Source organism: Corylus avellana, chromosome 2, assembly GCF_965113065.1.
Source record: "Corylus avellana chromosome 2, dhCorAvel1.hap1.2, whole genome shotgun sequence".
Classification (NCBI taxonomy): domain Eukaryota; kingdom Viridiplantae; phylum Streptophyta; class Magnoliopsida; order Fagales; family Betulaceae; genus Corylus; species Corylus avellana.
This window is the reverse complement of record NC_142491.1, coordinates 45,039,786-45,057,945: the sequence shown is the minus strand read 5'-3', so window position 1 is coordinate 45,057,945 and position 18,160 is coordinate 45,039,786. Positions and strand designations below refer to the sequence as shown.

Below are 18,160 nucleotides of genomic sequence, written 5' to 3'. Positions count from 1 at the left end.
TTATTTCGTACTCAAAGCTATAAAATAAAAGAATTGATAAGAAATCGTGATTACCTTAAATTAAAGCTCAATAGCAATACCTACAAAAAAAAAAAAAAGGGGAAAAAAAAAAAGTGTGGGACCTATGTTCTTCTAACTTCTCTCATCCTCACCAAGGAAAAAAAAAATCATACACAATTCTATCTCAAATTATTATGTTATTATTAATGTTTCTTCCAAACTACTAATTGTGTTAATGTTATTCTAAACTACCAACAAAATGTTAATGTCATCCCAACATTAGCAGAAAGATAAAAATTTTCAAATAAGACAAAAAAATCCTTATAAATAAAAAAATAAAAAAAGGAAAAAAAATTAAAATATCCTTATAAATTTTCTTTTATTTTTTCCCTTTTTTTTAATTAAAAAATTTCTTAAAATTAAAATTAAAAAAAAAAAAAAAAAAAACTAAAAGCTAATTTTTTTTTTTTTTTAAAAAAAAAGGGTTAAATGCCCTTGGTACGTATGGTAAATCAATGAACTCACTTGGTACTTCCGTCATAATTTTGTTAATTTTTTTGACGGAGTGCCATGTACCCCCCCTTACACATAGACTGATACATGTGGTTTCAAGGCGACATGTGGCGTCGTACTTGTGTTTTTGGGTGCCATGTCACATTAAAAAGTATTCAAAATAATATGTAACAATATATATACTTAAGGAGTTGGGTTGGGGGTAGCTCAATGGACAGCCAGGGGGTGCTCGAACCAGCCTCGTGGCCCTTGGGGGGTGGCCGAGGGCAAAATAAAAAGAATAAAAAAAAAAAAAAAAAAAAATTTAAAGGTCCACCTTCGGCCACCCCCAAAGGCCATGGGGGTGGCCTCGTTTGGCCTAGGAGTGGCTTCGGTCACCTTAGACCGGCTGAAGCCACCCCAAGTAGGGCTGTTAAGTGAGCGAAGCGTCTCGCGAGCAAGCTCGGGCTCGGCTCGTGCTCGACTCGAATATTAAATGAAGCGTTTCGTGAACACAAATCCTGGCTCAAATATTAAACGAAGCAAGCTCGGCTCGACTCGACTAAGCTCGTGAGCTCGGCTCGTATAAGGCTTGCCTCGCTTATTAGGCTCGGCTCGTATATTTTTTATCAAGTAACAAATAACAATATATAATCAACATTACTCATTTACTCAATAATAACAAATATATTATATACCTTTGTTTTTTTTAAAAAAAAAAATTATTTATGCATATGTGTGTATATATATTATACATATAATATATGTATATATTAATATAAAAACATATAAGAAATATATATATTATCATTAATAACTATTTTTTAAAATTTTAGTTGATTATGTATGGAATTGTGAGATGGAGATTAATATGTTATATTTGTTTAATGTTCCTTAACATTTTAGTTGATTATGTATGGATGATTGTAATGTTGGGATTAATTTGTTATGTTTGTTTAATGTTTTTTAGCATTTTAGTTGATTTTGTTAGTTTTAATTGTAAGGTTGACATTAATCCGTTATGTTTGTTAATGTTCTATAGTATTTTAAGATGTAAAATATTCTGTATGGATGATTTTTGTAATCTAATACACTTAAATTACCAAAAAAAAAAAAAAAAAAGCAAACAGTCGAGCTCGAGCTCGAGCCTGGGCTCGAGCTCAAGCAAAATTGACAAGCTCGAGCTCGAGCTCGAACAGGGTTCCAACCCTGTCGAGCCGAGCTCGAGCAGCAAAGTCGGGCTCGAGCTCGAGCTCGAGCTCGAGCCTGGCCCAAAAATAAATGAGCCGAACCTGGACAGCCCAAGCTCGGCTCGTTTACACTCCTAATCCCAAGGCAAACCCTTAAATTTTTTTATTTTTTATTTGGCCCTTGGGGGTGGCCGAATCTGGCTACCCATTGAGCCACCCCTAGCTAAAATGCCTATAGCCAAAATGGGGTGGCCAGCCACTTCTAACCCGATTCCCCAGTAGTTTTTTTTTTTTATTTTTTTTATTTTTTTTAATTATTTTTTATTATTACATATTATTTTGAATATTTTTTAATCTGACGTGACATTCAAAACACAAAAGGTACTACACCACGTGTTGCCTTGAAACCACATGTATCAGTTCACGTGTAAGGGGTATGTGGCACTTCGTCAATAAACCAAAGTGGGTTTATTGGCTTATCATAGGTAACATTTATGACATTTTTGAAAACTGAGGTGACTATTTGATTCTGGCGCAAAGTACAAGTATTGAAATCATTTAACCCTAAAAAAAAAAAAAAAAAAAAAAAAAAAAATCCTATGAATGATATTTTTTTCATAATATTTTTTGTTTTTGTTAAGTTATTTTTATAATTTTAAGGATTTTTTTTTTTTTTTTAAAAAAAAAAAAATCTTATGAATGATATTTTTTTCTTTGGAGGTATACATTTTTTTATATTTTTTTCATTGGGGGTATACATTTTTTAGTAGTTTGAGAGAGAGAGAGAGAGAGAGTGAATGGAAGTGTGAGAGTCTGAGAGTCTGAGAGATAAATGTACTTCTCAAGAAAAAAAAAAAAAAAGAAAAAAAATTGTTTTTGGGTGTTTTATCCCCCAAGAACTAGACATGGGCTCGTGAGTCAAAGTTGGCCCAGTTTATGAGAAAACCCTTATCTTATACCCATAGTCCCCAACTAAAAGGAGCCTGATCGGAAAGTTTATCCCAACCCCTGTTGAGTCCCCAATTCTCACTGCCTCACAAACAAAACCCCAGAAGAAGCAGCAAAAGCTATGTCACCCGGACCCGTTGTTGAGGCTGCCGAACCCGAGACCGAGCTCCAGGTCCCCATCGTCGACGAGCCCCTGAAGAACGCCCAACCTCTGGTCCCCCATTCAACTCTTCTACGTGTATATAAATTTATTTCATTTTCTGTCTCTTTTTTTTTTTAATTTTTTTTTTTTTAATTGTTCTCTGTTTTGTGTGTGTGTGTGTGTGTGTGTGTGTTTTGGCAGAACGATGAGGTTGTCGTCGAGGATGTGAAGGAGGATGACGATGACGATGACGACGACGACGATGACGACGAGGATGAGAAGGAGGATGAGGCTCAAGGTATTTTTTTTTTCTTCTTCTGTTTGCGTTTTTACCACTCTGTTCTTTGATGGGGTTTTGTTTGTTTGGTTCGAGGGGTTTATTTGTGTGTCCTTGTCATTTTTTTATTGGATTTGATTGATTTGTGGGGTTCGCTTTGTTGGGTGTGGTTCGAATTTTGGTTTGAAGTGGCGTTCGAGCATTGTTTAAGACTCTTATTGAAGATTTTGTGATATATTTTTGCCTATTTAGGTGTACATGTATAGTTTGCTTGGTTGCCTGAGAAAATGTAGATAGAAAGGGAGGATTTTGATTGGCGTATAATGAATGTAGGAGGACCCAACAATGTATAAATAAATAAATAAATAAAGGTTTGGTTGAGATTGTTACAGCTTTCTCAAAAAGTAAAAGAAGATTTTTTTTTGCGTGAGATAATAGCATTCATTCGCTAGGGATTATATAAGAACGGTTTGCATGGAAGTTGATTGCCTTGAAGATCAAATATATTGCATTTCTTTATTAGTTGTCAAAAACATATTGTAGAAAACTTAGGAGAGACTTAATCGTTTGAAAGTTTTAGTTGTTTTATTGGTTTTCTGATATGTGCAACACCGTGGGCCATTCTAGAACTTTCAACTTCTCACCAATGTTTGTTATATGCTATGCTTTAGTCTTGTCTTAGTGCGTCTTCTGTCATTTCCTTGTTTTTTAGTTTACATTTTCTTTGTTGGAGACATTTTTTTAGCTACTGTAAGTAACACAAACAGCAGAGATGTAGCCACTTCCTAAATGTCTTAGTACCCTTGTTTGAGTTTGCTTTCTTTATTCAATATTTATGATTTTTATCTATGTTGCTTGCAAGTCAGGGTTTATTTTGGCAGTTTAATTACATGAATATTCTCTATATTGTCCTTTCAAACTTTTTGACTGGAGAATGAGATGCAGGTGCAAATGAGAGTTCTAAGCAGAGCAGAAGTGAGAAGAAGAGTCGCAAGGCAATGTTGAAGCTGGGAATGAAACCTGTTACTGGTGTTAGTAGGGTCACCATCAAGAGAACAAAAAATGTATGCTTTTATCTGGTTGTCCTTTTATCTAATCAGTTTCCATGTGATGGATCGCGATTAACCAGTGTTTTCTTGTTCTTCAGATACTGTTTTTCATTTCAAAACCTGATGTCTTTAAAAGCCCACATTCTGAGACCTATGTCATATTTGGCGAGGCAAAGATAGAGGATTTGAGCTCCCAATTGCAGACGCAGGCTGCCCAGCAGTTCATGATGCCAGACATGGGATCCGTTATGGCAAAACCAGACACTTCTGCTTCTGCTGGAGTGCAGGCAGATGAGGAAGAGGAGGAGGTTGATGAAACTGGGGTGGAGCCTCGGGACATTGAATTGGTCATGACACAGGCAAGTGTGTCAAAGAGCAAGGCTGTCAAGGCTCTCAAGGCTCACGAGGGGGACATTGTCAGTGCTATCATGGAGCTCACCAATTAAATAAATAAAAAAAGGCTCCATACTCTATCATGCGGTGTTGCTTTTTCTGATGATGAGTTTTTGAAATTTATGTCACCATTTAGTTATTTCAGTCGATTTGGCTAGCATCAATCTTGTGGGTTAAATTACCTTTTTGTTTTTGTTGGACTTGGACAGTTTTCAGTCACAGTGAGGTTGTGTAGCCTGCTGAATTACACTCTTGAGTAATTAAGGTTTTTGTTACTGGTTTTCTGTTGCTTACAACCCAATTAAGCCTTGATGCCAAATAGACGGGGGTTGAGATTCATTCCTTTACAAAGATATTTTAGCTGGCAAAGCAATTCTTTCTCCCAGAGTTCCATGTAATAATTGTTTACTAGGAACTTCCTAGAATGTCTGACAAGACCTGTTTGGAAACAATGACTTCAAAACATAAAACTCATGATGATTAGCTTCAAAGATCATCTAATGTTGTGTGTTGAGTTGATTTTGAAGTGGCATAGACTGGAAAGATTTTGGGTCGATTGTATTATTTTGTAGGGAACTGGCCTGATGCTGTTCTATTGGGCAACTTGTTGCTGCCCTTCGGGTTTGGCATGCACTCCGAATCATGTTATGGTGAAATTCTTTAGCGGTTTGTTGGCCTTAATCTTTTATTATTATTACTAGGAAAAAGAAAATATAAATCTGCATAGTTTTACTGATTGCGAATGGTTCATTGGGATTTAAAAAGTGACTAAAATATGCAAAGAATAGAAAAATAAAAATAAAATAAAATAAGGGTTAGTTCCACTAACCCTATGAACAAACATTTTACTTGGCGTGATAAAATTTCTGTAGCTGATAATAATTAAGGTTGTTTTTATCACCAATAGACATATAAATTGATTTTTCAACTTATATGAATTTATTTATTTATTATTATTTTTTAAAACATATTATACTCATTCATTGATAAAAGTTGTGAGCCTAAAGCTCTTACAAACAGAGCAAAAAGTTCTGAAGTAAATCATAGCCGAAGCTAAAGATACAGTCATCAACAACAGACCAAATCAACCAAAACACAGCATCCGCTAACCTATGACTAAATATCAGGTTGAAAACTCAGATCTGCATCAAACAGACATCATCTAATGCATAGGTAGCGCTTATTCCTCGGCCTTGAGAGCAAAACCCACAAGCTGATACTCATCCTCCTTGACTCAAAAGCCAGGATAAATTTCACATCCACAACCCAAAGGTTTGGACTAGTAATATCGAGCAGCAACCGGGCGCAACAAAGCAGGAGGAGAAAGCCTTATTACAAGCATAAATAAAACCATACAGGGAACAATAAAACTAATGCAGGAAAAGAAATTACAGCAAATAAAACCAAATACAAGGAAACTCAAAGGAAATACAAAACAGAAAATTAACAAAACAGGACAGGACAGGACAGGAAAACAGGAACATAAGTTACAAAACAGGGCCATGAGCCATTATTGCAAGGTCTGTAATTACTTGAAGAAATACAAGCACAATATTAATAAGCGCATATATAGCTTTTAGCATGAAGTTGTTATTAATCCATGAGGATGAAGCTTCCCTTTAATAGAATTCTAGCTGTTAATTAATCACCCTGCAATTCGTTCGTATCTCACCAGCATTACCTTTTAAGACCCCAATCTGACCCATCTTCACCATTGCTGCAGCAAATTTCCTCTTCCAAACATAGGGATTGTTCTTTGCATTTTGATTCACTTGGTTTGCTGTTGCTGAGTTCGTCAGGAGTGTTTGGTCTGATGTGAACAGCCCCCGGTTAGCTAAAACGTCATCATAGTAGCTTACATCGGTGACGCCGGGGCTTTCGGGGTTCATCGGAACCACCGTGTTAGGATCTGTGCTGCCTTGTGGACACTGCTGCTTCAACCGAGCCGCATACACGGGATCTAAGCTTGGGTCCTGACTTGTCATTCCATTGAAATTATACAATCTGTTGCTGAACGAATTGCAATGAGCGTTGCCAATGGTGTGCGCTCCTGCAATTTTCACATATTTTTGTTAAATCACTCTTATCCCAAAAGCTTATACTGATAAAAACATCATGTTACTTATTCAGTATAGTTTCTTCCCATATTTCTGTTTCTCAATTTTATCTCAGACAATCAAAGGGTTCTTACCGGAAAGTGTAACCATTTCTTCCTGTGTGAGACCCTTTTCTGCAAAGCGTCGAGTGAGTTGGTCGACATTGAATGTGGGGGGAGGCAAATTTGTCAATGCCTCTGAAGCTAGAGAAACTCTGCCATCTCTTCTTCCAGCAGGAACATCATAGCCGGGGCCTCCTGTCTGCATGAAGAACATTAATAAGGGCTCAAATATATATATATATACATACATGTTTTTACTAGCAAAACTGTCTCTTAAGAGCTGAAGCAAAGTAGCTAGGTAACTCTTACTATCTCTATGCTATCCCTTGCTGCAAATGCGACTATGTCAGCACAAGAAACGACACCCTTACAAACGGCTTCAAGTTTAGCCTTGGCATTATCAATGACATCAAACCCCTGTAGACTGGGGTTATTTGGAGGAGAATCCTTCTCTGCTGTGTTTGATGGAATGGAATCAATGAGCACAGATCCATCACATCCCTGAAATCAGCAACGCATATTACTTACTCTTATCAAATAGCTGACACCTTATATATATCGGGTGGTACTTAGTTTCTATTACGTTATCCATATAAGAATCCGCAGCAAAATAAGGGATTTTCTGTTCAAATAAATTTTGGATTATCCAGTGACCTATTTGCGCAAGTAAATTATATATGGACTCTCTCACATGCATTAACTGTTACCAGTTGATGATCATTGTGCTGATAGTCATTTATTGAAAATGAACATACATTCAATACTAATAATGCATTATGCAGTGGTTGGTCAATGGTCATGAACATTTTGTTGCATTATGCACAATACACTATTAGATGCAATAAAACAAAATTTTGACTATAATCCGTTTCACTTGGAATGAAGAGGAGAGGAGAGGGAAAGAAAGTGAAACCACTAAATCTTTGGAAGAAAAAACAAGTGATGAATGACTGGACAATGTTACTTACTCTAACAAAGCAGTCATGAAAATGCATTCTCACTAGATCAGCAACCACTCCGTTATCCTTAATGAAGGCTTCCTTGACTACATCTTTGACAATGAATTCAGCCAAACTACATGAGCTTGTATAAAACCCAAATTGAAGATTAGAATGCACATTTCGACCTAAGAAAACCACAACCAAAATTACAGGCAAACAACTCAGCTTCCATGCACCCATTTTCTTTAGAAGCTAATAAAAGAACTTGAAGGCAGGCATGCACAATGGTATATATGGCGATCCATCTATGGCATTATATAGTTGGAAAAAGTAATATATGCATCATCTAGTGCCATGCATGTGAGAAGGCAAAATGCTGGAAGCCATTAATTGCTGCTTGATCAGCGACAAGTGGAGTCGGTTTTTTATGACAATTGCATTACTTTAGGGGTGGCCAGTGATTTGCATAGGTTTGCGCAGCACTGAATATTTAAAGTACGTGAATCAATCAACTCGTTTGACTTGAGAGCAAGAAAATTCAAAGTAGTTGTAAAAACTGAATTTATTATACTTTAAGAGAGAGATCGAGGACTCCTGAAAAAACGTAACTTAACACTCCATTCACTTAATATGAATAATTCATCTTATCTCTCAATCCTTGGCAATTTGTCCCTTCTTTTAGGGTTTTTTACGATTATATTATATGTTTGGTAAACCTGATACATGAGAATGTTAACATAAAAAATAAAAGAAAGAAAAAACCAACTAAGTTTGAATAATATTTTGTGCATCATTTAATGTTTTGATAACCAACGGCAGCTAGGGCTCAGAGGGTTCCACCTTTTGTTGAATAACATGATGCATGTGAGACTTTTGCAACGATTTGAGATAAACAAAATCACAACGTCAGATTTTCTTTTTGTATGTATGTGTGTAAAGTAGACGCTCCCATTGAGAATGGCCGAGAGTCCGTTATGGGTCTTCGGATAATGAGCATAACTTTATCAAACAATAATGTCTCTTGGGCCAGAGAAACTCTTCAACTGCTGTAGTTTAGATGTCATGTATTTTTTCCTCTATTATCCAATTTATTATCATTTGAAAGAAAGGGGGAGAAAAGCAAAAGAAAAACATGTAATATGGAAATCAGGATTCAATCTTAATCTCATATGGCACTAAGAGACTTTTTACTAATAGAACCAAATTAGCACCTTCTTGAATATGTTTCTCCATACCAATCTAAAGGTGTTATCCAGCAATTTGTACGGCTTTGCATGTTTTTCTTATACAAGCCATAGGTTCTGAGAATCCAGATTCAAAACTTTTTACAAGTTCAAAGCACACTCAAATACGATTTTTGAAGTATTTGCGACGTTTTATACAGAAACTGCATGCATATCCCTTTCAGAAGATAAGGGACATTCGGGTCCAACTTGAGGTGAACAGTTCTACCCCACAAGCTCCTCCTTCATTATATGTTCCCAATCTGATGAAGTACTATCATACGAACTAGCAGGAAGCGGGTCCCCAAGGCCGTTGGATGGGCAAGATTGGATCACTGGATCATCCCCACATCGATGGAACTCCTTCACAGTTAACTCATCTTCAGTACTGCTGGCAGTGTGATGCTGCAAGACAGGTCCCAATTTTACATCCATGCTTCCATCCTCTGATCTGTCTCTAATAATTGGCCTATGGATTCTATCACCTGCAAATCCAAGATGATCAAACTCTGACAGTTCTTGCCTTTTAAAATCCGTGGAACTCAAGTTGTCATCCCGGTGTTTAAGGATATTGAACCGGGCCATGACAGAAGCCTCAACATCATCTGTGTGGCAGCTTGTGGTTGAAATGGGAGAATTCTGGACGAAAATATCAGGGATCAGGGTGCCCATCGCTTCAGTTGCTTCAGGTGCCAACTTGTCAACCTTGTTCAGATCAGGAGAGACGCTTGAGCTTGATGGTTCCTCTATATCTGTAGCTTTTACAGAATTTGAGTTGTCAACCAGGCGTTTTAGAATATGAAATCTGGCCAAAACATCATCTGCATAGCAGGTTGAGCTAACGACAGGAGAATTCTTAATGGAAGAATCTTGGGTCAGACTCTTCGCTTCAGTTGCTTCAGATGCCAACTTGTCAACCTTGTCTGTATCACGATACACCCTTGAGCTTGATAGCTCCTCTACATCTACAGCAGGATTGGAGTAGTCGATCCGGCGTTTTAGAATTCCATATCTGGCAATAACATTTTGGATGGGAGGGGTATACTGGATGGAAACATCAGGGAAAGGGGCCTTGGTCTCAGGTGCCAATTTGTCAACCGTGTCTATATCATGAGAGGCCATGGGTTCTAGTTTTTCTTCCACATCCATAGTATTTTCTGACACATTTGAAGCAGAACATTAGGCTAAGCAATAAAGATGTATTTGCTGGTGTTAGATAAAAATTCTAACCTTTTGCCTTGTGTGACTCAGATTTCTCCATCTCAATCTTCATGCGATTATAGCGAGCTTTATAGCTGATGGAACATAATTCAGCTTCTGCCTCAAGCCATAAATTCTTATACAAGAGGCTCTGTGACTCTGTTTCTTCTTCATAATCAAAATTTTCACTGAGAACCTTCATAATAGCCTGTAAATCATGATCACCGCAAAGGAACTAAGTTTCATTCTCTCTGTTACCCCTTCCTTTTGCAATCTTCAAGGAGAGGATAATGGTTATTTATTATCCTCGTATATAAAAACAAATAGAAGAAGTACCTGGGTCATGTTATCTTCTTTAGCCATATCACCCTTCAGAGAAACAGAATCTGATGCCATCTCCATTTTATTACCAGGCCCAATATCATTGCGCTTTTCTTCATTTAGACACTGATGGTCAAGCTGATCCTGAGCAATAACAGCTGCTTCCTTTCTCAACCTATGCCTGTCCACACACACTTCCTGAAGAAGACATTATCCAGCCAGCTTAATGAAAAAATGATTATTCTAGTGCAGAATTACTTCATTTAACAACAGAGAAACCAACATTAAAAGCAAGAAAGCAAACAACAAAAACAAAAATTGAAAAATTCAATCTAGAATGGAAGGTTGTAGATGATTCACAAATCCCTAAATATAAGATGCATTGTTACAAAGGAAACAGTGATTTACCGCCATAATCTTTTTATTTTATTTTTTATAAGTATTTACTGCCATAATCTAAACAAAAATAATAAAGCTTAAATTGCTGAATTAAAAATCATCATGAGCAGTTGGGTTTGTTGCCTTTCAGTCAACTGGAATATACAGGGAGCTGCATCTTACACACCTGTATACCTCTCGTTTCAAGAAATTATCATTATGCAGCTCTTTGGAAAGTCAAAAATTTTTCAAGACGACCTCTTGAGAAAGATGCAGGTGTCGACTTTTATATATGGGGTCTAAGAGAATCTTAAGAGGCCTGTAGAAAACCTTTTCGTACTATAAATAGTACCCCCATATGAAAAAATGTAAATTTATTTTTTTATTTTTTTATTTTATATATATATAATGCCATGTACAAAAGCTTGCCATTCTCTACATGATTGTGTCATTTATGTGCTTAACTTTTATCAGTGAAAACAAAAATAAGGGGTTAAAAAATAAAAAGGAAGAACAATCCTATAAATTTGCAATCTATACCATTCATCAGGAAAGTAAGTTCTTCCTTTCCTAGTAGAGAACAAAGTCTATACTGAGTTAACAGAAGAATACAAGATACCTTTGACAGCTTAGGCAACTCTTCAAGATCTTGAGATGTGCCTTGCTGGGGAAACAGTGATTCTTGTGTTGGAATAATTTGTTCATTGTCCTTTAATATACATCGATGAAGATTAAAGATGACGTCTTTAAGGGCCTCAAGATCTCCTTCCTTCAGTACAAGTGAATCATTTGAAGAGTGAAATAGAAGCACATCAGACAGGCTACGCATTGTATTAACCAGCATCTGGACATCTATTTTTGGGGTTGAATCTGCCTCATGCAGTTTGGTAAGCTTAGAAGAAGCATCTTCCATCGACGACGCTGAAGATAGGCCCTTCACAGTGGCATGGCATGACTCATCAGACGAACCATATCTTGCAAAATCAACGATATTTGATACCAGATCTGCTACACAAGTCTCTGATGAGTGCTTATTTTCAGAAATCATTTCACTTGCTTCAAATTTTTGTTGCATCGTGAGGGAAGGTTTTAAGTCTGAATCACCTGTGGGCTTGCTGGGTAAGGCATGGTCTTTCTCTGGTTCACAAATGTTATCAGAATGCTGAACCTCATAGCCACAGCTTGATTTTGAATGAAAGGATCCAGCTTTTGCAGAATCATCCAATCTGGGTTCGTGAAATAATGAATTAGCATCCAAAGGCCTCTTCAGATTAGGTCTTAAACCTCTTTCCACATGAGCTGTCTTCTCATTTGGATTTTGAGAGGAGAGATTTACAGCATCATCAACATTGAGATGGAAAAACTGAGGCACTTGAAAATCTGAACTATTAAATGATTCTAGTTTCTTCATATATTGAGAATTAACAGCTTTAGAAGCTTCAAATGGAGAAAAACAAGTAACTGGAGCTCCTTTCCAGCATGGTGAGTCCACAGCAGGGTTATAATGATCTAAGCTCTCAGAAGAATTCTCAACAGGATTGATGGCTTCAATAAAATCAAGTGCTAAATTGAAGCCATCTGAACTTGTATGAGAAATTTGAAGTTCATATTTTGCTTTAAAAACTTGATCCAAGACATCCTCAGAAATGATTTTGTCCTTCGGCATCTTTTCATTTTCTGCTGACAATGAGTCCCCACTGATAGGATCATTTCTGTCTAGGTGAATGCTGACTTGGCTTGTATCAAACCGAGCTCTGCTATTGGAACTTAACAATGGAAAAAAATCATTTGCATTGGAGGGATTATTACCATAAGGATCTGGATCAGCAGCATCAGTCCCAAAATTCACATCCTTTAGTAGACCATTATTAGGTGCAGAGAAGCTGGTGTCAATATCTGGTGGTCTAATGACAAGCGAAGGTGAAGATGTCATAAATGATGCACCATCCCTCGGACTAGCATCATGCTGCCTCATGTGCTTCTCAAATGAAGCACTGTATGGCACTTGACAGCTACTGGAGCTTGCCGGTGCTTTAGGGTGGTTTTCTGGAAGTAGTGAAGAGGAACCCAAGAATGATGTTTTTGAATAATCAACAGGCATGATTCTGGGATTTTTCCCGGAAAAGGATTTATCGTTAGACCGTTCCATACTTACAGACCCACCATGTTTTTCCCAACCAAGCATATCAATGATATGGGAAGCTTCTTCATATGCACTCAAACCCTTGGATGCGTGAGCTCCTATGAATAATAAACAAACATAACAAGTAAGGAGGAAAACCATATGCCTTTCTACCACAAGTGCTCTTTATATTATCTTTTTGTTTTCCGCTTCTTCTTTTCTCACAATCCCAAAGTTAAGGTTCCTTTAAAATAAAGAACACATATGAAATAGTAATGATACATCTACACACAGGAGATTAAGAGTGAGGATAGTACAGGTTGGGCAAAAGGATGAGCATCCAAATAAAAGTTCTAATCCAAGACAAGTCCAAGACATTAGCCACAGGCCACATAGAACAAGAAAAAGTAATTGAGTAAAATTATGGAAACTGTGAAAACTATGAAATTTACATGGATAACAAAAATTTAGACGCAGAACAATTTGACCAATGACATTAAACCATAATAAGACTGAGAGTGGTAGTATGTAGCATCCACAAGCATGATAACTAACACTCATTCTAACAAAAGATAACAAGACAAGGATCTATATTATAAGGTAAGGTAGAGATACCTTGGTTCATATAATTCTTGTAAATGCCCTTTGGGCAGATCCCTTCATGTTCCACCTGCTTACCATGCTCCCAGTCTCCTAATCTATTCCACGACTCACCCCAATCAGCTGTATAACCCAAGCCGGGGATGTAATCATTGTTGGAGGACCCATCAAAGGTGGCAGCACGGGAACTTGAAAAAGAGTCATAACTAGTTTCATCAGGAGCCACCAAAGGACCATGATCTTGAATTGCAGGAGGGGCATATGTTGGATAATATCGCTTGTCTTCCACAAGACTAGTTGCCACGCCATCCGAGCATTGACCACCCAAGAATGCATCAGCCGAAGCCGAGGCAATAGGGTTCGCTGGAGGCAAATGGGTATTGGGTGGCTCAATAGCCTGCAAGCCCGGGTAGCTAAAAGCATTGGATGAAGGCATCGGATTGAATTCTGAATTGTGGTTCGAAAAGAAACCGGGCCCAGAATTAGGATAGTGGGAAGGAAGCCAATTGTGCAGAGAAGAATTCAAGGGAACACCATAAGAGGGTTCAGTCAAATCCACAAGTGGGCTTGAATTGGGTTTTGGAGAAACGGTAAAAGGCGGGGCTAAAGCTGACAAATTTGAAGAAGATGATGATGAAAACCCCCCATGACCATAAGACCCATAACCCATCATCTTTTTTAACCTTTTTCTTTTTTGGTTGTGAGAGATAATTGAGCCAAACTGATCAAAACCCAGAGAATTTTATATCAAACCAAGGGCTATTAAAGTAACAATCAAAGCTATTATTGAAAAAAAAAAAAAAAAAAAAAAAGGTCATGGATATAAATGATCAAGAACAATATTAATCAAAGAGCATAAACATGACATATTGTTCAGATATATAACACGAAATCTATATCAGAATAACGATATTATGCTGCGAATTGCACATAAAAATTGAAAGTATTGCAGCGATCCTCACCAGATGACCGGCGAGAGCGAGCGAGCGAGCGAAAGAGAGAGAGATAGAGAGTAGTAGACCGAGTGTGGTCTTTGTTTCCACGTCTCAGTTTCGAAAAAAAAAGGCAGTTAGTCACCCAGTTTTGGACCTTTTGGTCATTTCAATTGCAAAGAAGCCCCTGAATTTCTTTTTCTTTATATTGTTTATTATTTTTATATCTTTTGGGGTAATTTTGTTTTGATTTATTTATCTTTCCAAATTGCCCCATGAATTGATAAGCCTAGACCAAGAGATAAGGTAGAAAGTTACCAGCACTTGACTTAAAAATCAAGCAACTAAACAATCTTCTTCTTCTTCTCCTTCTTTTTCTTTTATCTCAAAGAAAAGCCAATTTTATAGAATTTGGAGGACATAGTTGATAGACCATGATTTCAATGTACCATTCTAGCCTTTTACCTTTTCTATTGATTCAATTTCGTGCTTGGTAGTTGGTATTATCTTTCAACTTCAAGAATGAAAGATAAAAAATTATACAAAAAAATATTTTCTGTGCATTTTCCTTGATGTCATAAATGCAGGAGTGTTTAAATTTGAAGGAACTTCAAACTGACTTTTTGAAACTCTTGAAGCAATCTAAGCAAATAATAAAGGGGTCACTTGGGGTCTATGATCAGCTCTTGTTACACAATAGATTTGATTTCGGGCTTGTAATTTTTTATATTGCCTGCAAAGTACATATAAACATAATATAAGATTAACGGATTACGGTTGAAGCGTTTGACCCGTTCAATTAAATGAGTTAAGTTATGATTGATTTATAATATCAATGACTTAACTTGATCCGAGCCCGACACTTAAGATTGGTAATTTTTAACATGACCGTAAACCCGACACAAAATTAGTGGGTTAGATTTGAGAGGTCAGCTTGTTTACTTAAATGAGTTGAGTTATGATTGAACCATATAGTATTTGAGAGGTCAGCTTGTTTACTTAAATGAGTTGAGTTATGATTGAACCATATAGTCTACATGCTTTAACACGATCCCAATCGAACATAAATTACCACCCATCAATTTAAATGACAAGAGATAAGATCTTATGTTTTGGCATCAAGGTTTTGATTCTTAAGGTATTTTACCCAATCATCAGCAATGATCAAACTTTAGTTTTTACCGCAGTTAGTTACCATATTTTGGAAGTGATAATTGCTGATATAACAAAATCATAATCATTGAATTCTAAACCAATGATTAAAATTTGAAGAAATCTACTTGATAGAAAACCCTTAAAACGATAAAGAATTCCACTTCATCTTTATGGCATGTGAATATTCATTTCTTTTTAAAATAATGTTTGTTCCACTCGAAAGAGTTTGCTAAAAATAAAATTATTCCAAATTTTTTTTGCGCTTATCATTGATCAATTGATATAATTTATTATATTTTCTTTTTCACATTTATTTTTCCAATATCATTTTTTATTACATAACTATAGAAGAATCTTCTTTGAACTTGCAAATTAATTAAGGTTTATCCACCGGTGAAATCCAAGATTCGTCCGTAAAAGATAATTAAAGAGATTAAATATGAGTAAAGCACCGGTAAAATACTGATGTAATCATTCTAAGAAAACAATTAGAAAAAGAAAAAGAAAAAAAAAAATCATTCTAAGAAAAGAAAAAAAAAAAAAAACAATTTTCTGAGGTAGGACAGGACAATCGAAGAGGATGGAGATTAAATTTGACTAAGAACACACCGGTTATAATGCTGTAATAATTCCACCGAACAAATAATTATTTAATTAGGTAGGACAATAAAAAAGGATATATAGGTCCCCCAATATATTTGTCATGTTGCTAATAATGACTCTTTTTTTTTTGATTAAGTTGCCAATTATGACATTAATTTACAGAGATCCCACACAACATCTCCATATCATTACCTCATTTACCATTCTTTTTCTTGGTAGGAGCTCATTTACAAGCTGAAAAATGCAACCTTCAGCTTGAATCTCTTTCCATATATATATATATATATATATATATATATGGGTATTTTTATTAATTAGTAAATTTCTATTAAAATAAGGAAAAACATTTTTTTAAAACGCATTTTTGGGGACAAAAATGCTTTGAATTTGAAGTGGTGAAAGCGATTTTTAATTAGGCTCCAAAAGCACAACAACCAAATAGGCCTAATTAAGTTAAATATGTGTTGTGCACCATAAACAGATCTTCCATCTTCTCCCAGAATTTGTACCAATAAATTGCTTTGCCTCTTCATCTACCATGTGAGCTAGGCCAACCAATATTCAACTCTATGAATTTTATACGAAAATCTCCATTCTTTTGGGAGAAAGAAAACAAAATTCAAAGACCAAGAAAGGGTTGTATTATTACCTTCTTCTGAGACAAAGAATGATTCTTACATATATAACAAGCTATGAAGCTGATGAACTCATCAAATCTATCCTAAATCATAGATTTAATCTCAAAAAAAACTCCATTCCAAAACTGCAAACAAATATATGAAGATTAACTACTGATCGATGATCGAACAACAAAACTAAAAATAAACAAGGAATGAGCTGGAGGACTCCTGCGTGGAAGCTATAGAATTCAGACGAAGACTCCTCCTGGGAGCATGAAAATGTAGGCTACGCCTTGGCGGAAGAAGCCAGGTCTCCGTCAACCTTGTAAGCACCGCCGTGTACTCCCCCAAGAGCTCCGCCACAATCACCGCCATCATCATCTTCTTACTAAAAATCACTTCTTAATTTCTTTTGTTGATGATCAAGAGAGAATATTGCCGGCACGCGAAGGCTTTTGATTTTTGTGGTGGGTTTCAAAAATGAAGCCAAATTTATAAGCCAACTTTTTTGGTTTTTTTTTTCTCTTCTGGTACGACTTCCTGGAGGATTAGGCACGTCATATGGAGAGAAATGAGAATGGTCCCGAATTGACGTTTTTCGTCAGCTTACCCGCAAGTTGTAATCATTAACGTTATAATTAACCACGTTCTGTCAAGAGCCGGCCCTATGTTTTCTCTCTAGACTTAGAGAGAAAAAACCATGGGGCCTTTTCCCTTCCTCTACTCCCCTCTTCTTTCCTCCCCCTCCCCTTCTTATTTTTTCAGTTTATTTTTCTAGTTTTTCCTTTCTTTTAATTATTTGTTTTCAATAGTGGTGTTAAGAATATTATGTTAGGGTTATTTACTTCCTTATATATTCTAAGTCTACTAAGTTTACATTTCCTTAGTCTATTAGGTTACTTGCCTATCACTCATAACATCTCTATAAATAGAGGTCTCTGTAGTCCTTCATATAATCAATTCATATCAATACAATGTAGTCAATTGTGTGTTTTCACTCTCCCTATTATTCTTTCCCTCTTTTATATCTCTTTATTATTCTAACATGGTATCAGAGCCACTTTTCTGTTGCCTTCAATAAAGGTCTTTCTTGGCGTTTTCCTTTTGACGAATTTTAGTGTCGTAGCCCTACGTCAAGGGCCGTCAAATTTTCTGCTGCCCATAGCCTCAAAAGTCATTCCAAGATTATAGACCAAGAGCCGATCAATCCATTCACCGCCAACGGTGTCCAAATGAGCCGCCACACAGCGACGATCGCCTCGGTAATAGTGTCAATCGACAGATCAGGCCAAAAGAGTCTAGAGTCGTCGAGTATAGCCTTAGATATCGGAACTGTCACGCACTCCCATGTGCCGCTAGAAGCTTCTGACTTTCTTCCATGCGCCGCCACGTCGGCTGGATCAGGAAGGTTGTCAG

General features: G+C 36.6%; 3 protein-coding genes across 3 annotated transcripts; 1 reads left to right on the top strand and 2 right to left on the bottom strand.

Annotated features, from left to right (window-relative positions):
• Positions 1-2,634: 2,634 nt before the first annotated feature.
• NACA2 (nascent polypeptide-associated complex subunit alpha-like protein 2) lies at positions 2,635-4,773 on the top strand. The gene is made up of 4 exons (XM_059596403.2): positions 2,635-2,844; positions 2,974-3,070; positions 3,995-4,113; positions 4,197-4,773. Exons 1-4 carry the CDS (start codon positions 2,752-2,754, stop codon positions 4,542-4,544), a joined length of 657 nt encoding a protein of 218 aa, XP_059452386.2. The 5' UTR covers positions 2,635-2,751; the 3' UTR covers positions 4,545-4,773.
• Positions 4,774-6,012: 1,239 nt separating this feature from the next.
• Positions 6,013-7,830, bottom strand: LOC132178264 (peroxidase 5-like). The gene is made up of 4 exons (XM_059590713.2): positions 7,618-7,830; positions 6,959-7,150; positions 6,683-6,848; positions 6,013-6,541 (listed from the first exon to the last, which is right to left on the bottom strand). The coding sequence occupies exons 1-4, from the start codon at positions 7,828-7,830 to the stop codon at positions 6,129-6,131; spliced, it is 984 nt and encodes a 327-aa protein (XP_059446696.2). The 3' UTR covers positions 6,013-6,128.
• An 895-nt stretch (positions 7,831-8,725) lies between these two features.
• Positions 8,726-14,471, bottom strand: LOC132178256 (uncharacterized). Its single transcript, XM_059590707.2, has 6 exons — positions 14,397-14,471; positions 13,450-14,155; positions 11,332-12,953; positions 10,350-10,532; positions 10,044-10,221; positions 8,726-9,970 (listed from the first exon to the last, which is right to left on the bottom strand). The coding sequence occupies exons 2-6, from the start codon at positions 14,105-14,107 to the stop codon at positions 9,039-9,041; spliced, it is 3,573 nt and encodes a 1,190-aa protein (XP_059446690.2). The 5' UTR covers positions 14,108-14,155; positions 14,397-14,471; the 3' UTR covers positions 8,726-9,038.
• Positions 14,472-18,160: the final 3,689 nt, after the last annotated feature.